This window comes from Pteronotus mesoamericanus, unplaced genomic scaffold (genome assembly GCF_021234165.1).
Source record: "Pteronotus mesoamericanus isolate MK-2021 breed Mesoamerican mustached bat unplaced genomic scaffold, CSHL_Meso_final contig_25, whole genome shotgun sequence".
NCBI classification, from domain to species: domain Eukaryota; kingdom Metazoa; phylum Chordata; class Mammalia; order Chiroptera; family Mormoopidae; genus Pteronotus; species Pteronotus mesoamericanus.
Window position 1 is genome coordinate 17,624,698 of NW_026555105.1, and position 22,569 is coordinate 17,647,266.

The window sequence follows — 22,569 nt, forward strand, 5'->3', positions numbered from 1 at the left end:
TAAAATTTAAAAAGTGAAGAGTCATTAGTTTCAACTAGATCCTCCTTGTTTCACTGGCCTCCTTTTCTTTCATTCTCTATTAAACTTTAAGCTATACCTACTCTTCCAAACTACAATTTCAAACCATCTGCATTCCCAAGTAGGAAAAACTCTCTTCCCTAGTTCACAGAGAAAATAGAAGCCATCAGGAAGGAAATCAAACATCTTTAATGTAATATCTTTTCAATCTTCTTTCTTGCCTCCAATATCTCAGTTAATCATCTCTTGTGTGAATTATTCACTTGGTATTAAGTGTGCAGTTTTTGTGTCACATCTGCTTCTTGAGTCTGATTAATAAGAATGTTTCTCTTATTTCTTTTTAATATGTGATGCCATTTGTCCTAATTTATGTGGAGAAACACTACATCATTGTTTTTCAATACCTGCTTGAGTGCAGAAAGCATCTTCATTTCAGCTGATAAAATCCTTCATATGTGAAAGATTATTGAGGGAAATGTTTATATTCTGCATAAAAACAAAACTACATACTAAAATCATTAGCATTCAGAGACTGTTAGCCTACTAACTGTTCTTCCATTTTCATATTTAACTCTCTCTGATTCATTCTATTGTACATACAGTAGTCGAAGTTAGCTTCCTAAACATGAACCAGTCAGTCCTCCCCTGCTTAATATTGTCTGCTTGTTTCATAGTAGACTTAGAATAAAGTCTAGACTTCATCTAGAAGTCCTTGTATAATTTAGCCGCTGCCTATCAGTCTGCCGATCTTTCTCAATTATATCTTTAAATTAATTAAGAGTAATTCCAATACCACCCCGGCCTTCTTCGGATTCTTATAAAAAACCCTTGTTCTCTTCCACTCAGGAATCTTGTCCTGGAATTTCCTTTCCCTTCCTCACTCTCCCAATATTGGCTGATCAGCTAGCGTGTTCAAAGTCATTGCCCGTGGCCAGCTCCTTCTCATCCTTTGGATTGCAACTCATACATTACCTCCTCAGTGAGGCTTTACCTGGCTACATTCTCTAGATCTAGCTTACCATGTTATTCTCTAGTTCAGTTATTTCCTTCCTATCACTTAACACAATTTCAAATTATTTTATGTTTCCATTGGCTTACTGGACTTTTGTGTGCCTCCTCCACCAGTCAATGAGCGCTACGAAGTCAGTATCCACACCTGTCTTGTGTGCAGCACTTAAGTGAACATGCAGCGGGTCTTTGTTGACTGAAAAGGAGCAAGTCCTTCAACATCCAGTCCTTCTGCTCCCAATCAACCCCAGGGACACCGACACCTTTTCTCTGCTATTTTTGGGATACAATGGAAAAGGTCCTCTAGCCAAGGCTGTTCTCTCCCACCTCCTCAGGGAACTCCTTGCACCCTTGATTCTTTCTTCTGCATCTTCATCTCTACAATCATTTCCTACAAGCATTCAAAGATATTTCCATTTAACAACCGCACAACCAGAAACCCAAAAAGTTCCTTCCTCTTCAGGCCTCAGGACAGCACGTGACTGTCCCCTTCCCCTTACTTTCTCAGGACTCAGCTGTGCCCCGTGTTCCTCTACTACCCCTTCTCAGGCTCTTTTAAGGGAGCTCCCGAGAGCCTGTCCTTTATAATCCCCTTGCACAGGGCGGTGAGGAACTTCGTGGGGGGAATGGAAAGGCTGACAAGGAGGCTATGAGTAGTGAAGGTTGGGAGCCGGCGGTTAAGGAGAGAGCTATGAAAACCCCGAAGCCATATGTCACAGAAGGCTGGTGTTGCAGAGAGGACTTCAGCCTCTGTGACGCGTCAAGCGTAGTCGAGAGAGGGAGGCAGGTGTGTCCCGGGGCAGTAAGGGCCTCGGCAGCCTAGCGCACCCGGGAAGCGCGCGCTCGTCCGGGCAGCAGCCTTGTGCGCCTGCGCTGTCTCTGCCTGGCACCCGCTAGCGAACGGACGACCTAGTGAAGGGGTGGTGGCAGAGGGGACTCCGGAAGCCCACCCTTCACCCGGAAATGGTTGTTGAGGAACATGGCGTTGCTCGCGCGAGTCCTTGTGAGTGAAGGAGTAATTTTGTACGGTCGTCCGCTGGGCCCTGGGGTTGGAGTAGGAGAGGACGCGGTGGGGGAAACTGGAGGAAGTGCAGGAGTGGAGCCTGTGCAGCAGCGAGGCTGCGCGGTCGCCTCTCTGCGGGGAAACTGAGGCAGCTTCCCGCCTCCCTTTACCCATTTTGGCTTCTCTTTGGAGGAGAGGGAGAGTGACATCCGACCTAAATTCAATGAAGTTTGGTTTTCCTTTGTCAACACCCGTGACACATTTCCCTCAGTGAGAGGCAGCACGTGCGGGCACTGGTTGGAGTTTCGGGAGACCTGGGTTCTATCTAGTCCCTGTTATGTCACTGAAGCAGAGTGCGAGGTTGGGCAAGTCACTTCAGGCGCCATATGTGAAAAATGAGGACGTTAATCTGCAGTCCTTTCGAATTCTGAGGTTCCCTGGATTTGTTTCAGAGATCAGTGAGTCAATTCTTAACTATCATAGATTATTAAGTTGAAAGCTGCACGCGTACCGGGGTCATATCTGTCGTTTTTACTTTGCCTAGCACAGTGTCTGGCATTCCATAGGTGTTCAGTAAATATTTGTTGAATGAATGAATGAATGATGAATGAAGAATGGAGCAAGGAAGCAAGGACTACTCCGCTTCTTAGCACCCTTATGGGAAGCCACTGGCACCTCTTGATTCAGTCCGGATCTTTCCAGCATATTGTAAGCTCTAGAAAGTAAAAGAGAAATAAAGTAGCAATGGAAAAGTTACAGAGTTTAGCTGCTAACCATGTTGGGAGGAGAGAGTATAATTTTAGCAAGTCTTTCAAAACCTGGGTAAAGGACATGTTTGCATAGCAGATACTTTTTTTTTTCCTGCTTGTGGCTATCTTTTGAATTGTTATTTTACACTGGTGTTTCTAATCTGTTTACATTCGGTTTATAAGGACTGCAATTTTACTTGTATTTCTTGTTAGCCTAGCTAAATGCAGTGTCTGCTATTGCTGCTCAGTAAGTTACCCGTTTGACGAACAGTTCTTACAACGCACAGAAAGATTCACTTGGTGGAGTAGTTGTTGATGCAAGGGCAGAAATTGATTCAGATCTGAGGACTGCTGAGGAAATGGCAACTAGGATGTCCTAAGTTATTTAGTTTTTCAGATGGATGGATATTTGGGGGAAGAGATGAAAAGTTTATTGGGCGGTATATCTGAAATGAACACCTCGATTTGTTTTGGAAGTTAGTAGATGCCCCAGCTATATTGAATATTCTTGCTCCTGAGCATGTGAACTGTTTCAGGTTCATTTCTTTTTAGGTGGTAGCATCTGTAGAATCTGCCTCTCCGGATGGATTTTGTTGGTTAGATCTGCCTTGTTTTAGTCATTCCCTGCTCTATTTATGACTTTCTATTCATCTTTTTAGGTTAAAAACAAGTTTAGATAAGGAAAGTCACTTTCACTTTATACTGTGATTCTTTGAAGTCTTCTTAATATATGTTATAATGTAATATGTGACAAAGCAATGGAAGCTCCCTTAGGACAAGTTGAAAGTGTCAGTAAACATGAAGGTAGCAGATATTTATTGATCGCCTACTCTGAAGAGGCATTTGGGTTAAACGCTGTGAGGACCTAATAAATACATGAAAGTGCACTTTTAGGAGTCTGAACAGCCTAGGTTGGCTCCATTACTTACTGTGGGTATGACCTTGAGAAAGTCACTTACCATTTCTGAGCCTCAGATTTCCTTAACAGTGAATTTGATAGGGTTGATCAGAGAATCAACTGATACTAGTCATGTTTAAATGCTCTCCTTCGCTTTTAGTTCAGCAACTGTTTGAATGCTTACTACATTCTAAGAACTGAGGATGAAAAACATATAAACCTTACTCTCAGGTTTATAATCCAATAGGAGAGACAGGGAACTAATATAACACTTGAAATGCTGTGATAGAAGTCTGCACCAAGTGCTATGGGATCAGAGTAGAGAGGCACTTACTCTGAGAGCAAGCATCCATCAGGGAAAGGTGCCTGAACTAAATGAGAGCATTAGTTATAGAATGTGTGAAAGGTCATAGAAGAGAAGCATTAGCTTATGCTAAGAATGCTAGACAACGAAGTAACTAAATAAATTTATGTGGCTGGACTCAGGCGGCACTTAGGAGGAAATGGCAGGAGAGGAGGCAGGGCTTCTATATCACGGTTAGGAGCTGGAGGTTTATGTTGAGGAAGATGGGAGCCATTGAAGTATTTTAAGCAAAGGAAGTGTTATTTAAAAAAATTTTTATTGATTTTGAGAAAGAAAGAAAGTGGTGGGGGGGAGAGACATTGACTTGTTGTTCCACTTATTTATGCATTCATTGCTTGATTCCTGTATGTGCCCTGTGATCAGGGATCGAATCCACAACTTTGGCGTATCAGAACAATGCTCTAATTAACTGACTATCCAGCCATGGCCTGGGAAGATGTATTTTTTAAGATTTTTTGGGTGCATTAACTGTCTTTTCCCCCTCATTTAAATTTTTTCAATTTTTTAAAAAGTATTTTATTGTTATTCTGTTACAGTTGTCCCAGCTTTCCCCGTTTGCCTTCCTCCATCAGCCCATCCCCTGCTCCCACCTTGTTGTCCATATCTCTGAGCCATTCATACTTGTTCCTTGACTAGTCCCTTCCCCTTCTTTCCATCCTTATCCTCCTCCTGCTTCTCCTCTGGTCGCGGTCAGTCTCGTCCTTGTTTCTATGCCTCTGGTTCTATTTTGCTAGTTAGTTTATTTTGTTCATTAAATTCCACTTATAGGTAAGATCATGTGGTATTTGTTTTTCACGGACTGGCTTATTTCACTTAGCATAATAGTCTCCAGTTCCTTCCATGCCGTCGCAAAAGGGAGGAGTTTCTTCTTTCTATCTGCTGCGTAGTATTCCATTGGGTAAATGTACCACAGTTTTTTGATCCACTCAGTTACTGATGGGCACTTAGGCTGTTTCAAGCATGTGCTACTGTAAATAGTGCTGCTGTGAACATAAGGCTGCATAAGTTCTTCTGAATTGCTGTTTCGGTATTCTAAGGGTATATTCCCAGCAGAGGAATTGTTGGATCAAGGGCAGTTTGATTTTTAGTTTTTTGAGGAAATTCCGTACTGTTTTCCACAGTGGCTGCACCAGTCTGCATTCCCACCAACAGTGCACGAGGGTGCCCTTTCTTCCACATCCTCGCCAGCACATGTTGGTCTATTAATGATGGCCATTCTGACTGGTATGAGGTGATATTTCATTGTGGTTTTATTTTATTTTATTTTTTAAAGATTGTATTTATTTATTTTTAGAGAGGGAAAGGGAAGAATTAAGAGAGGGAGAGGAACATCAGTATGTGGCTACATCTTGCACGCCCCTTACCGGGGAGCTGGCCTGCAACCCAGTCATGTTCCTTGCACTGGGAATCGAACAGGAGACCCTTTGATTCACAGGCCAACACTCAGTCCACTGAGCCACACCTGCCAGGGCTCATTGTGGTTTTAATTTGCATCTCTTGGATGGCTAGTGGTGTTGAGCATCCTTTCATATGTCTATGGGCCATTTGTATATTCTTCTTGGAGAAGTGTCTATTCAGGTCTTTTGCCCATTTTTTAATTGGATTGTTTGACTTTCCTGGTGTTGAGTCGTATGAACCCTTGCCCAAGATAACATTGGCAGATATGTTCTCCCATATGGTTGGTTCCTTTTTCATTTTGATTATGGTTTCTTTAGCCGTGCAGAAGTTTTTGAATTTGATATAGTCCCATGTTTAAATTTTTTCCTTTATTTCCCTTGCCCTAGGAGATTTATCCGCAAAAACATTGCTATGTGGGATATTGGAAATTTTACTGCCTATGTTTTCTTCTAGGACTTTTATGGTGTCATGACTTATATTTAAATTTTCATTCATTTTTGAGTTTATTCTGGTGTAAATTCTTTAAATTGAGGATTAATTGACAGTTAATAAATTGTACTTATTTAATTGTACAATTTGTTAAGTTTTGACATTGGTATATACCTGAAAAGCCATCACCACAATAAAAACAATGAACATATCCATCACTCCCCCAGATTTCTTTCTGCCCTTTTGCAATTTTTTTCTCCTGTTGTTCCCTCTTCCCACAACCACCACTATTTGGGGAACACTTTTGTTTCTTCTCTAATTTTTTAATTGAAATTTAAAAATTTTATTTTGAAAGTATTAAAAAAGTTTTAAAAAGTCAACAGAGTAAAAACCCACATACCCATTATTAGATTTTTGTTTTAATAGATCCCTGTAGCAGTTATGGATGGATCAGAGAGAGCTGAGGTTAGAGACCCCAAAGCCAGTACGAAGCTTCTTAAGTAATCCTGGAAGAAGTGATGAAAAACTCTACTAAGAGGGGAGGAGCAGTGTCGTTAAAGAGGAAGGGATGGTTTTAGGAGAAGACAGAGTCTACAGAGCTTGGTGAGAGGTTAGATATTGAGGATGAGGGAAAAGGAGGGTTTTGTTTGTTTGTTTGTTTTTAATCCTCATTTGAGGATATATGTGTTGAGAGAGGGAGAGATCAATGTGAGAGAGAAACATCAATCTGCCATCTTCTGTGTGTGCCCTGACTGGGGTCCTGCAATCTAGGTATGTGCCCTGATTGGAATTGAACCCACAACCTTTTGGTGTACAGGATGGGTGCTCCAACTAACCGAGCCACCCAGCCAGGGCAGAAGGAGGAGTCTTAACACTGAGTCCCAGGTCAGCCTTTGATGACTGAATTAATAGCAGTGTCCATTGAGAATATCCAGCTGGAGGTTTATTGTTTTTTTGGTTTGTTTGGTTTTTTTTTTTTTTTGGTAGCTGGAGAATTTGTATTCAGGGGAGGGAGGGAGGGAAGAAGAGAGGGAGAGAGAGAGAGAGAGAGAGAGAGAGAACAATGAGATAAAGGATATAGTTGAAGCAAGACGTTGAGATTTCCTGGGCAGTAATATTGACAGCTAACATTTATAGGGCACTTACCATGTGCTAAGCACTCTTAAATACTTTATATATATGAACTTAATCCTTACAACAGCCGTTTGAAAGGTAAGCGCTGTTATTTTTCCCATTTTACTGATAAGAAAATTGAACCACAGACACATAGTATTCCTGAAACATTCTCATTAGTCTTCCTTTACTTTTTCTTCTTTCAGACTTATTGGCCAATTTTTTCCCCCTCTCCAATAATGGGTTTGGGAAGGTGGAGGAAACTAAAACACTGCTATTGTTGAGTCGCTCCAGTAGAGGAACGGGACATTTGAGCAGTGCAGCGTGACTTGCTTATAGTTTTATGAGATGTCCTGGGTGTTAGTGATCATTTTTACTTTTCTTTGACAGTAGTAAAAATTGTAGAAAGCCACTCTATAAAAAATTTACTAAAATACACATGATGTAAAATTTATCATTTTAACCATTTTTTTATTTTATTTTTTATCCTCACCTTAGGACATGCTCATTGATTTTAGAGAGAGGGGAAGGGAGGGAGAGAAACATCAATATGAGAGAGAAACATTGATCTGTTGCCTCTTGTACACACCCCGACTGGTAACGGAACTGAAACCTAGGCATGTGCTCTGACTGGGACTCAAACCCGTGGCCTTCCAGTTTATGCTGCGATGCTCCAACCAACAAGCCACACTAGCCAGGACCCATTTTAAAGTATATAGTTCAGTGTTATTAAATACATACACATTGTTCTACTGTTACCACCATCATCCATAGAACTTTTTTCATCTTACAAAACTGAAACTCTAAATCCCTATGATCCCCTGTACTCAGCCTGGGGCAACCACCATTCTAATTTTTGTCTAAGACTACTCTAGCAAACTCATATAAGTGGAATCACTATGTAGTTGTCCTTTTGTAATGGGCTTATTTTCATTTAGCATATGTCTTCAAGGTTTGTCCAGTTGTAGCATGTATCAGGATGTCTTTTCTTTTTAAGGCTGAATAATATTCCATTGTGTATATATCTCACATTAGTTTGTCCATTCATCTGTCAGTAGACGCTCGGGTTACTCTGCCTTTTGACTATTGTGAAATAGTGCTATGTTGAACATAAGGTTGTACAAATATCTGTTCGAGTCCCTGCTTTCATTTCTTTTGGGTATAAGCTAAGAAGTGGAATTGTTGGAGTGCATGTTTAATTTGTTGAGGACTCTCTATTCTGTTCTCCACAGCAGCTGAACCATTTTACATTCCTACCAGCAAAGCAGAGTTCCAATGTTTCCACATCTTTACCAGTATATTTTAGTTTTTTTCCATAGTGGCCATCTCAATGGATGTGAAATGATACTGTAGTTTTGGTTTGCATTTCTGTAATGATTAGTGATGTTGCACATATTTTATATGCTTGTTGGCCTTTTGCAATCTTCAGAGAAATGTCTTTTCAAGTGCTTTGCCCATTTTTTAATCTACAATTTTTTAAATTATTGAGTTGTAGGAGGTCTTATATATTCTGGATATCAATCCCTTATCAGATGTATGATTTGCAAATATTTTCTCCCTTTCCATGGGTTGCCTTTTCACTTTGTTGATAGTATTCCTTGATGCAGAAAAGTTTGTAATTTTGATGAAGTCTATCTTAACCATTTTTTAAAAATATTTTATTTATTTTTAGAGAGAGGGGAAGGGAGAGAGAAAGAGAGGGAAAGAAACATTGATGTGAGAGAGAAACATCAACTGGTTGTCTCTTGTATGCACCCCAGCCAGGGACAGGACCTGCAGCCCAGGCATGTGCCCTAATCACGAATCGAACCAGTGACCCTTCGCTTTGGGGAATGATGCCCAACCAAATGAGTCACACTGGTCAGGGCATTAACCACTTTTTCTTTTGTTGCCTTTTTTTTTAGTGTTATATCCAAGAACTTATTGCCAAATGCAATATCATGAGGCTTTCCCTTATGTTTTCTTCTACAGGTTTCATAGTTTTAGGTCTTAAATTTAGGGCTTTGACCCATTTTGAGTTAATTTTTGTATATTGTATAAAGTTTTACTCTTTTTTTTGTTATTTTCTTAGTGTTTGCCCTGGCGATTATAATTAACATATTGATTCATAACAATCTAGTGTGGACTATTACTATCTTGATTTCAATAGCAGTATATAAAAACTTTGATTATATACAGCTCCATTCCTTCTGCCCGCCTTTGTGCCACTATTGTCATTCAAATTACATCTTTATAGATTTTGTCCCGATCAACATAGATTTATAATTCTTGTTTTATTCAGTTGTCTTTTAAATTAAAAATTAAAAATAATTACAAGCAAAATATACATTTATACTATATCTTTAACTTGTTTAAGTAGTTACCCTTACCAGTGCACTTCTTCATGTGGATTTACATTATTGTAGTGTCAAAGATCATATTCTAGCCTGAAGTTCTCCCTTTAGCATTTGTTGTAGATCAGGTCTGTTATTGACAGATTCCATTAGTTTTTGTTTATCTAGAAAGTCTTACGTTTTCCTTTGCTTTTGAATGATAGTTTTGCTAGATATAGAATTCTTGTTTGACCATCTTTTTTCCTCCAGCATTTTGAACATTTCATCCCACTGCCTTTTGGCCTCCATGGTGTCTGAGGAGAGTTTAGCTCTTATTGTTATTGAGGATCTCTTGTAAATGATGAGTCACTTCTCTTGCTGCTTTCAAGGTTTTATTTCATTATTGTCTTTCAGCAGCTTAATTATGATATGTCTATTAGTGAATCTCTTGAGTTTATCCTACTTGGAGTTAGTTGAGCTTCTTGGATTTATAAACTGATTTTTTAAATCAAATTTAGAATGTTTTCTGCCAGTATTTCTTCAAATATCTTATTTTATTTTTTATTGTTATTTTTAAAACACTTTATTGTTGATACTATCACAGATCGATTATTTTTTTCTGTCCTTTTATTTCTCTCCTCTTCTGAGTCCTTCTGAGACTCCCATTATACATATGTTGGTGTGTTTAGTGGTATTCCATAGGTCTCTGAGGCCCTGTTAAATTTTCTTTATTGTTCTTTTCTTTCTGTGATTCAGGTTGGATGTTCTCAGTTGACCCAAGGTCACTGATTCCTTTGCTCAAATCTGCTGTGCACCCATCTAGTGAAATGGTTTTTTAAAATTGTTCTTTTCAACTCTAGAATTTTTATTTTTAATTTCTCTCTATTGGTATTTGCTATCTGGTGAGATATTATTTTCATACTTTTCTATAGTTCTTTAGATAAGGTTTCCTTTAGATCTTAAATACTTAAAATAGTTGGTTCAAAACCTTTGTCATAGTTTGTCTAATGTCTGGGCTTCCTCAGGGACAGTTTCTATTGATTTTCTCCCCTATGTATGGACAATGTGGTTTTTTTGTTTTTGTTTTTAATTTATTTATGTGTTTCATAAATTTTTGTTCGAATAATATAATGTGGCATCTATGGAAATCAGTTTTTTCCTTTCCCAGAGTTTGTTACTGTTTTTCTGTTTAGTACTTGTGTTCAAGTAATCCTTATTTTACTTGATGATGACCCCAACGCAGAAGAGTAGCAATGCTGGTAATTCAGATACTCCAAAGGGAAGCTATAAAGTGCTTCCTTTAAGTGAAATGGTAGGTATGTATAGGGAAAAATGTATATATAGGGTTTGGTACTACTGCAGTTTCATGCATCCACAGGAGGTTTGGGAATGAATCCTCTGCAGATAATGGGGACTACTGTACTTGCTAAATTAAAAAAAAAGTTTCTTTTTTTAAATTTTATAAAGAGAGGAAGGGAAAGAGAAAAAGAGGGAGAGAAACATCAGTTGGTTGCCTCCTGCAGGTGCCCTCACCTGAGACGGAGCACGAAGCCTGCAACCCAACCTGCAACCCAGGCATATGTCCTGACCAGGAATCGAACTGGTGTCCTTTCAGTTTTTGGGATGAAGCCCACCCAACTGAGCCATACCTGCCAGGGTGATACTTGCTAAATTTTATCTGTAGTCCAAAATTAATACTCATGGAGATTTTGTAGTCATTTGTGGACATGTACAGAGAGGTGAAAAATTTTAGCTACAACATACATGTTTCTTGCTGAGGTTGAACAAGGTGGTACTCTATTTCTTGTTTCAGCTCTTAGACTGTAAACAAGCATCCTTTTCATGGTCTGTTTAGTGCTGGGGGGTTTATTTATTTATTTATTTATTTATTTGCATTTTTGTGCTTTTTTTGGTGATTTCCCTCCTTAAAATGGCCCCCAAGTGTAGTGGTAAGTGCTAATGACACAAAGTGCAAAAAGGCTGTGATGTTTACTGTGGAGAAAATTTGTATGTTAGATAAGTTTTGTTCAGGAGTGAGTTACCGCACTTGCTGTTGGCTGTGAGTTCAATGTTAGTGAATCAATAATATATATTAAATAAGTTATGTTTAAGCAGAAACACATAAAACAAAGCTATGTATTGATTGGCTGATGAAAATGTTGTGAATGGAGGCTTGCAGGAACCTAACTCTGCATTTCCCTTAGGAGCAATGGTTCAGTATTTGCTAACTCTACTTGTGGTCACTTTATAAAATATAACTGTAGGGAATAGGAGAATTGACTACCTGTAAAACCTTTTCCAGCTCATGAGTGAGCCAAAGTAAACATTATGTATCTTAAAAACTACATGCAGAAACAGATTGGTTAGTGGACCGATTATAGTAAAAATAAGAGCTGGCTGTCAGAATGATTTGAAATATAAATAAAATCACATGAATTTTATAATATGCATAGGAAATGACATGAAACCTATCTTTAAAATTTTGATTTTGAAGTGTTGGCGAGGCAAAAGACAATAAAACTCCTACTTAGTAATGGTGTATATATTATCCTAAATTAGAGCAATAATTTTAACTGGGAATGTATTAATACCTATAAGAGGGAGAGAAGTACTTCCACAGGTTTATATTTATTAAATTAAATATTGCAATAGGAGGAAAGGAAAAAAGAATTGAATAGAGTCAGCAGAACCAGAACTTGGAGTCTAGGGAGACTCCTTGAAGCAAGTGAGCCCATGGTTTTGGTGAAGAAGAGGGTCCTAGAAGAAGTGACCACAGGGGATTAGCTTGTGTGGAGTGAGGTAGTGATTCTCAAACTAGAGAATTTGAGTCAGGTTTTAGAATTGCTAAGTGGAAAAGTAAAGGTAGGGAATGTAAATATAATAAGCCTGGGGAGGGGTCCAGGGGGTTAAAGATTAGGTGTGTGAGTTTGACTAAGGAGGTACATGGAGCCTCATGCAAACTTTTGAGAAAGGGAATTCCAGGTTCAAAATAATATTTTAAGGAAATGGTTCTTACTGCTACGACTGCTGGGGAAAGAGGTGCTTATTTATATAATTTGGTAACAATTGTTAATTACAATAATGATGCCTTCCTTTGTGAGTGTGTTTTGCCATTATCAAAGTGCTTTTACAGATGATCCTTGGAACACTCCTGTGAGGTAGCTTTTACTTTTCCCAGTTCACATAAGGGGAAATGGAGGCCCAGAAAACTGAGTGACTAGTTCAGGGTCACGGAGCTATTTCACGGCAAGCCTGGCATTCGAACACCCTTCCGGCTATACCTCAGCAGTTTCAGTTGAGGGTTTGGACAAGAATTGTTATAGGGTTGGGGAAGGAAAGAACACAGCTGATCACTCCTTTCTTCTAATAAGAACTGATTTAACATATTGGCATAAGACCAAGTAAAGCCAAAATTACAGAGAAAAATTTTGTTGACCCCGGAAAAAAATATGATGAAATTCTTCAGAAAATCTTCCAAAATTTTTCATTGTTCTTACTTGTAATTTTCTCTTACTTCTCCCGCACTCCTTTGGGCCTAAATCTGCAGAAGTTTAATCTTATCCCATATTTACATTTTTAGGAAAGGAACATCTGACACTGAATGATTCTAGTAAGCCTGTCAGCATTAGTTAACAAAATCCAGTAATTGTTTCTCATTTGAAAACTATCTCAACAGATCAAACCTCCACTGAAATAAAATATTTTTAATCTTTACTTTTCATTTGAAACAAAGTGCTATGAGTGGCCTATTAGAAACAGTACAGTTTTAGAACTATGAGACACTTTAGAAAGCATCTCTTGGTTTAAATTTCTTACCTCACTCCTGCCCCTTCCTACCTACTCAAAAGGAAACGGAGATTCAGATTCAACTTAATATTTATTGAATTGGATATACTGCAAGGTACATTTGATGATTTTTCTTAAAACCCTAAGAAGCAGGGATTTTTCTTTATGTTATAGAAGAAGCAACAAAGGCTCATAGCTTACTAACAATGGAGCCACGAATCAAATCAGTGTTTCTTGATTCCAAGTACATGGCTCTTTTCACCATACTATGCTGTGGTTTAATTGGTTCAAGACTAGATCATAGAGTGTTAGAGCCAGAAGGGACTTTGGAGATATTCCCTTGACCCTTTCATTCCGTAAATGATCATGGATCCTGGAGTCGTGCTGCCTGGGTTCAAATCCTAACCCTGCCATTTTTTATCTGTGCGCCCTTGGGAAGTTACTTATCCATACCTCAATTCCTCTATCTATGTAATTGGGATAATAACAATATACTTAGATTGTTGAGTGGTGATTGTGAGGTTTAAATGAGTTCATACAAGTACCTACAAAAGTGCTTGGCACATAGTAAGTGCTCATAAGTACAGTCATACCTCGGTACTCGTTGGCTTCAGAACTTGTCAAACCCTGTACTTGTTGCATTTTGATGAGAAAAAAACGTTTCAGCACTTGGCACTTGTTAGGAACTCGTCACACTTGCTAGAACTTGTATGAGTCACAACACCACCCTGCAAGTGATAATTCTTCATTGGTAGGTACTGGTTGGATTTGGCACTCCCCCCAAGTTCCGGAAAAAATTGACAACGGGTATCAAGGTATCACTGTATTACTAATAATTGCTGTGAGGAAACAGCATCATAGAGTTTAAATTTCGTGTAAAGATCACATTAGGGTATCTGGGTTTAAACTAGAATCCAAATCTTTGACTCCTATATTGTAGTTTATGTGGGCCAATTGTTTTCAAATAATTTGTGTATCCAGTCCTCACTGTGACCCTATTACAGGTCAGGTGAAAGAAATCCTTGGTTCCCCCAGAGTCGGTTCCTACAACAAAGATTTCCAGTGCTGTTTACATAGGTCATAAAGTGGATGCCATTTATACAGTGGAGTATATTTCAGGTTCATAAAATAAAGCAGGTTTCTCATTTAGCACGGTAGAGCTCCTCCTCTCTCCAGCCTAGCCTTTCCCTTTGGCCCAGAGACCTTTCTGAGGTCAGTAATGCCAGAGGGAAAAATTGAATCATAGTCATAGCTCAGCCATTTAATCCCTCTTTTGTCTTGGAAATGAACTTGTCCAAGTGTGTTTTCCCAGTTCAAAATTTCAGCCTTAGTTTCTATATCATTTTGGGGATGATGGTAATCCCAACACTGCTTACTATAGAAGAATTCTATGGGTAACACATAAACCAGTTTGAAAAGGCATTGTAAACGCCAATTTAAATGATACTTTTATTGTAAAATGCCTGAAGTCTTCTTATTTTATTCTTCTCCCAAGAGGGAGCCTATGTACCCTGCTTGAGTTGGCTGTTACTAGAGTTCTTTCAGTCTGTGGATCATGAATAGGTAAGGTACAGCTTATCCTTGAAGTGACAACCATGAGGAGGCTTGATCCTGGTCCTTTTCTGGATGTTCTCCTTTCACGTGCCCTGTTCTGCCAGGATTTTTAAACTTACATATTTATGCTTTTTGCCTTCTATGTGTTGAGTCTAATATGGATCCTTGATGGATTTTTTTTTTCTTTCTTTAGAGGAACCAGATTAGCATCTCCCAGTGGGTTCCAGTATGCAGCTGGTTGGCGCCTTTGTCTCCCACACAGGGACAGTGCAGCAGGCCTCTGTCTGGCACTGCCCAGGTAAGGTTTGTTGTTCCTTTGGTTGGTATGAAAACCTTAGTGTTTATGTGCAAATGTCATGTATTTATAGATCAGCCAACCAAATTGTGTGATGGAAAACCTCATGAGACCACTTCTGGGTCTCTGTGGTGGCAGCCCAGGACTGATTCCTGCAGTATGGTGTCTAGGGCGTTGCTTCTAAATACCCCAACAGTGGAACTTAGCCTAGGATACCATGCTGCAGTCTGATGATTTTTACTGTTGGGAGTATTTCCAGATATTCATCTCAGAGTTAACTTCTCTTCAGTTTTCTTTTCATAGACACTTTTATTTGGGGGAAGAAATGTTTCTTTCTTTGTTTTTTCTTTTTGTGAACAGAAAATCCAAAGAATTATTTGAGGCCTTAATTTACCATTGACACATGATTTATTGTGATGTAGTTTACTATGGACCCTTCTTGAAAGTTTTTTCCTCCTGACTTTTGTTAACCATGCAAATAATTTAGTAATGAAGAAAATAAAAATCACTCATGACTTCAAAGCTGAAAACATCTGCTGTCTTTTTTTTCTAGTCTGTGTGTGTTTGTACTAGTTTTTTCCTTAGGTACCTCAACAAATATCTACAGAATTTTATGTTCTGGTACCTTTTCACTTATTAGAGCAGATATTATTCATGTTATTAGATAGATTTCATAATTGCATTTTTTAATGGCTACATGTTATTCTATTTGCTTAGCCTTTGTTTGATATTAAAATTATTTCCAAAATTTTTTGCCATTATAGCCTTTAATGTAGATATCATTGATTGTTCTCAGTGTCTTGATTTGATTTCTGTCAGCTTCAACTGGTGTTCCCAACTGTGGAGCATCATCCGGTGAGAAATCTCCAGCACAAAACTTAGCAAACCACATTTGACATGCTTGATCAGTCATAGCACCTTCTCCATACACTGCACAAATCTTTATTTGAGTTTTTACTGTTCTTGAAATAATCAAGCATAATATGCCAAAAATGTTGATTATTTTCTTCTATCTTCATTCTTCAGTATTAAAATGGCTACACAAAAATTCACCAATTTTGATAAGTTTTTTTAAATACGCACTGATATGACAGCTGTCACAATACAATCTAACAAAATTGTTTCAAGTGAAGTTGAAGACAACTAAGTGCTACTAGACCCATCTTACGGAAAAAACCAAAGGAACTTTTTGACCAACCCAGTATATTCTCATCTCTGAGAACCCCTGGTTGGAAACCTGTGCCTCAGAATAACATTCTCAGGTACACATCTGGCAGGGAGACAAACTTGGCTGAGAATGAGGAAAAACTATGTAAATTAGAATTATGGTATAATGGAATGTTTGGGCTGCATTTTGACACAGTAAATTTACTCTTGCCAGACATAATTGAGGCAATGGTTGATGAATGTATGTTCAGGATGTGGTATAAAAGAATCCTTCATTGGACCTTGGCTAGTGTGGCTCAGTTACAGGAGCATTGTCCTGTAACTGAAAGGCTGAGGGTTTGATTCCCGGTCCGAGTGTGGGCTGTGCGAGCCTGGGTCTAGACGAGTACCATCCTCCGACTGGGCACCAATTCCTACCCTGGGAGCGTATGGAAGGCAGCTGATTGGTATTTCTCTCTTTCCCTGCCTCTGTCTTTAAAAACAATGAAAAAAAGTCCTCAGGTGAGGATAAAAATAAAAAAGAATCCTTTGCTGGATGTGTGGTAGTATCAGCTAACCTCTAAGGCAGTGTCAAATGCTATAACCATATTATTTTCAAAAAACTAGGGACATTTTACCCTCACCTCTGTCTTCTAAATGGTCTCTTGAAGTTTGTCATACATACTATGATGGATTTGCTTTTTAAAAATGTAAACTTACAGAAAAGTTGTAAAATAGTATATACCCTTCATATGGCTTCCTCAAATGTTAACATCCTCTACAACCATAGTGCACTTATTGAAACCAGGAAGTTTCCTCAAATGTTAACATCCTATATAACCATAGTGCAATTATTAAAACCAGGAAATTAAAATTGATGTAATACAATTAGCTAATCAACACACCTTTTCCCAGTATTATTAGTTTTTCCCCCCCAGTGTCTTTTTGTTGTCTTTCAACTAGGGTTTGTCTAATATTTTCTTATAATTAGATTGAAATTACACATTTTTGGCAAAAATGATGTTGTTCCTTTCTCAGTGTACCATGTCAGAGGGTACTTGATGCCAATATGTCTTATTACTGGTGATTAACTTTGGTCACTTGGTTATTAAATTGGTGTCTGTCAGGTTCCCCTACTATGGAGTTATAATTTTTCTATATTTAATTAGTAAGTATCATGTGAGAAGATAACTTTGAGACTGTGCAAATATTCTGTTTCTGATCATATTTTTGCTCACTACTTTTAGCATCCATCGACAGTTCTTTTTTTAAAATCATATATAATATTAATATTAAAAGTGTGGTTAAAAGAATATAACTTTAAATTTACCACCTTAATCATAGTGTAATGTACATTTACATTGTTATACAACAGATCTCTAGAACTGGTTCATTTTGCAAAACTGAAACTCTATGCCCATTCAACACTAACTCCCCACCTCCTGCCATTAGCAACCACCTTTCTACTTTCTGTTTGTATGATTTTGACTGCTTCACACGCTATGTATGAGTGGAATTATACAGTATGCTCTTTTGTGACTTACTTCACTTAGCATAATTTCTTCAAGTTTCATCTGTTTTATACCATGTAACAGGGTTTCCTTCGTTAAGGTTGTACAATATTCCATTATATATATATGTACCACATTTTCTTTACCCATTCATCTGTTGATGGGCATTTGGGTTGCTTCCACATCTTGACTATTGTGAATAATGCTGCAGTGCATGTAAGTTTGGAAATATTTCTTAAGGATCCTGTTTTAAATTCTTTTGGATGTGTACCCAGAAGTGGGATTACTGCATCATATGATAATTCTGTTACTGGTTCTAAACTGCAACAGTCATTACTGGGGTATATGCTTAATGGCGATTTTCTGTTTTTCTCATTACTACTATATTTATTGATTGGGTAAGAAAGAGCTGTCACTTCTTCCCCATTTATTTATTCTATTATTTATTTATATCAAGAGCTCATAAATATTTATTTTCTTCTATGAGTTATAACTCATTATTTTCATTATTTATTTTATTGATCAAATAGCCCCAGCTTTGGCTATTGGGAGTTCCTTCAAGTTCCTTCCTCTATGCCTTCATCATTGAAAAAAGTTGCTTTTTAAAAAAATTTTAGAGGGGAAGGGAGGGAGAAAGAGGGAGAGAAACACCAATGTGAGAGAGAAAAAATCAATTGGCTGCCTTTCATAAGTGCCCTGACTGGGAATTGTACCTGCCACCCAGGCACATGCCCTGACCAGGAATCGAACCGGGGGTGACGTTTCAGTTTGCGGGATGATACCCAACTGAGCCGAACTGGTCAGGGTGCCTTCATCATTTTTCGAATACTTCCTTATTTTCTGGCAACACAGGATATTTCAGGTTCATGTTGTATTTTCTCTGCTCTTGCTGGAGATCCAGCAATTTTTCTGAGGAGCCCTGGTTTCTTTTCCTGCAGAATGGTTGCTAAGTGTGCATGAACCTGTGTTATTCAAGTCTGCAAAAGGTTTTGAAAGCTACTGGATATAGAGTCATCTGAATGTATGTTCTACCTCTTGATGAACTTCTTTAAGCCTAGTGTCCTCATTTCTAAAATGGGGAAAGAAAGAGTCTCTATTTTGCAAGGTTGTTATGAGATTAACCTAAGTAAAACACTAAGCTTAGAGGTACTAGGTATATAGGAAATCTTCAGTAAGTTGTAATTAGTATTTTTGTTGCCATTTATGTTCATGCTACCAGGGTTAATTTTCTCCTCACTGTGTAAATCGAAACTTTAAAAAAAAGTTTGTGCTAAAACTATCTTAAGCAAGTTGCAGCCTTTCCCTGTGTCTTAGTTTCCTCACCTGTGAAATTAAAAGGTTGGATTTAGATCTCTGAGATTTCTTCCAGCTCAAGTGTTGTTATTCTAAGTTACTTCTTAGTTCTTCAGTTGCTTTTTCTCCAAGTTAAACAGCCTCACTTCATTTTAACCTTTCCACTAGACCTTTCATTCATCTCTTTGATCATTCCTGTGGTTCTTTTCTGGACCTTCTCCAGGTTGTACTTCTACCTAAAAAAAAAAAATCCACCTAGTTTTTATTGAGTGTCGACTCCGTGCCCAGAGTGGTGTTGAGCATTGGGTCAAAAATAAAAGAAATTTAAGATAGACTGTGCCATGGTGGAGCTTATAGTTTTGCTAAAAGGACCAGACACACCCATGGTATTCAAGAATCTCTTGAGTCCTTCCCCTTTTTTCTTTTCCTTTTCCCCTTTTTCCTTCCCTCACTTCCTCCCACCCTCCCTTGCTGTTCTCTTCATTTTCAGAACCTTTTGGGAAGCAAAATATCTTCTATTTCTCTTAATTTTCCGAACCATTTTGGGAAGCAAAATATAAGGGTGAAAATCTTATTTTTTTTAACAGTGGGCTGCCTGAAAGAGTCCATCATTGGAGTTGTCTGGAACAGTCTTTACATTTATATTATGCATTATAGTTTACACATCTCTTTAACTTACATTATTTTATTTAGTTCTCAAAACAAATTTATGAGATAGGAAGAGCTAGAGCTTCAGCCCAAGTCTTCTGACTCAGTGGTTTTCTCTTTCCATTACACCATGCTTCCTCACCTCTGCCTTCTCACTTGTCTTTTCACTTTTTTGATGATTCCAGGTCATTCTTTCACATTGCCTACTTTACATCATTGAGTATTTTTGTGCATTTTATTGAAGTATAATAAAATAACAGAAAAAGGAATAAATCTAAGCGTACAACTCAATGAATTATTATAAAATGAACATAATGAGCATCCAGATCAAGAACTAGAACCCCAGAAGCCTCCTTGACCCCCTTCTAGTCACTACCCCTGATCTAGGTTAACCACGGTCTTCACTTTGAACACCATAGAGTAGTTTTGCCTTTTATACATATGGTATATACTTCCTTGTGTTTGCTTTTCTTCAACTTTGTTTTAGAAATTCATCATGTTGCTTTGTGTAGTAACAGTTTATTCATTTTCATTGTGATAAAGTATCATATCATATGGCTATGCCACAATTAATTTATCCATTCTTCTACTGATGGATAGTTGTGTTATTTCCATTTTGGGCTTTTATTATAGTGCTGTTATGAACACTCTTATATGTGCTTTTTGGTGAACATACATGCACATTTCTGTTGGGGTATATACTTAGAAATGCAATTACTGAGTCATATAGGATATGCATATATTCACCTCCAGTAGATACTGCCAAATAATTTTCTAAAGTGATCGTACTATTTTACACTCCCTCCAACAGTCTGTGAGAGTTCTAGTTGCTCTCTGTCCTTGGTAACCTTTTATTGTGTATATGGTAGGTGAGCTTTAAAATGTGATACTTGGTTCTGTTTCTTGTGTAGTGAGTCTTCTTTCCCTTCTCCTCAAGATTGTGAGCTTCTTGAGGATGGGGATTCTGTTTGTATCCTACATTCTTGCATAAGGGCTGACATGTCCTGGGCATTTTATAGGGGTCAGATGAGTAAAAAATGTAAGGACAGGAAGGAAATAATAAGACATAACCATACAGGTGGTTTCATTTGTTCATACAACAAATATTTGAGTGTTTCCTGCATACCATGCACTGTACTTGATCCTGGTACTATACCCAGTTCCTACTCTTATGGATCTTTTAGGTAATGGTGATAGAAAATAAGCAAGCACATAAATAAATATGTAATTGTACTTCGTAACAAGTACTGTGAATAAAATGAACAGGCTACTACTGCTATGTTAGAGAACTATTGCAATAAAAACTCTTTTAGATAAAATGGTCAGAGCAGGCCTCTTTGAAAAAGGTGACATTTGAGTATTTCAGGGTATTTTTCTCTTTTACAAAAATTACTGCTATTTTTTAAATTTAAATGAAGGAAAAAATGATGTCTTTAAAGGTCAAGGGACTCTTTTTGGGAGGTACAGGGGTACAAAAAAGTAAATGTGTGTGCTTGTAGTGTGTAGGTATGAGGAAACTAGATGTTGTCCTTGGTACTGGCTACCTAGGTAATTCAGTAGTTCAGTATAGTGTGAAATGTTAAGTCATGAATAATGGTAGGACAGAAATACAGCAGGCAGTGAGACAGTCACAGAAGGAATCCATTGGTTACTCCTGGAGCATAGCTTTTGACATAACAGGAAATGGAAAGAAAAGTATATACCATATGTAATTTAATAGATGAGAACTCTCCCCAAAGCTAAAATTGCTGTTGGCTACGTTTTTTGACCCCATCTAAGTGCTTTGTGTTTTAGATGGACTATTACATTGATATATGTGATGTAATGGGAGGTGTTCTGTCTTTAGTCTGTGTTTTACAAAGCTTGCTTGATACCTATGAATAAAAGCATTAAGTATCCTTGGGACTGACCAGAAGAACCCTGACTAATCTTTTAATATGCTTGTTTGGAAAGAAAAGTAAACAATAACTCTCCACAATTAGAAATTCCATTTTTTCTTCATTAGAATTAACAAAAAAAAATTTTCATTTCATGTGTCTCATGCCTTCTTGAAATAAGCCAGAGTTGAAGTAGTGACTCTCCTCCTGTCCCCTCCCCACCCCTTTTTATTGTAAAGATAAAGTAATATTATTGAAAGCTTGGAAACTAGATTCTTAAACTCATCCATAGTTCTACTAATTTACAAAATAACTTATTCACATCAGTGTGTTCCTTTCCAGGCTTGTCCATATGCATTCATATTTTTACCTATAATTTTATACATATTTTTTCATGTTGCTAAAAATAATAATCTCTGATGTAAATTATGGACTTTGAGTGGTAATGATGTGCCTGTGTAGGTTCATTGTGTGTAACAAGTGCACCACTCTGGTGGAGGATGTTGATAATAGGGAATGTGGTGTGTGTATTGGGGGTTGGATATATATATGTGGGAGATCTGTCCTTCCTGCTTGTCTTTGCTGTGAACCTAAAACTGCTTTAAAAAATAAAGTCTATTAAAAAATCTCTGTGGTTACCAGATTTTCCATTGAGTACCTTAATTTAATGAACCATCTCCTTCCTTATTGGACTCTTCCCCAGTTTTACCCATATTCACTCTACAATGAGGATCTCTTGCATGTAGTTTGTTTCCTGAGGAATTTATTTTCAAAACTATTTTTATTGGTCTTGATTATAATAATTCCAACCTAATAGGGTTATGGTGAGGATTGAAGAAAGTAGTATATGTAAGATGCTTAGCATAGTACCTGGCACATAATAATTATAAATAATTTTGCTATTATATTGCCAAAATGCTTTCAAATGCAATGTGTGAACATAAAAGGAAGGCAATTCTGATCTGAACAATGATGATGATGATGATAATGATGGAAGCTTCTATTCTTTATTGAGGATGTATTTTGTAAAAGGCATTTTACATATACAGTTGTCACCCTTTAACCATGGGGAATATGTTTCAACACCTGCAGTAGATGCCTGAAACTGCAGATAGTACCAAGCCCTATGTATACTATGTTTTTTCCTATACATACATACCTATGATA

At 37.8% G+C, this 22,569-nt stretch overlaps 1 protein-coding gene across 1 annotated transcript in view; it reads left to right on the forward strand.

Annotated features, from left to right (window-relative positions):
* The first annotated feature begins 643 nt into the window (after positions 1 to 643).
* The window catches only part of LOC129070924 (ubiquinol-cytochrome-c reductase complex assembly factor 1), a 97,151-nt gene continuing 75,225 nt past the window's right edge, over positions 644 to 22,569 (forward strand). Inside the window, 3 exon segments of the mRNA XM_054574150.1 lie at positions 644 to 651; positions 1,882 to 2,029; positions 14,826 to 14,930. Coding sequence (XP_054430125.1) covers positions 644 to 651; positions 1,882 to 2,029; positions 14,826 to 14,930 — 261 coding nt within the window.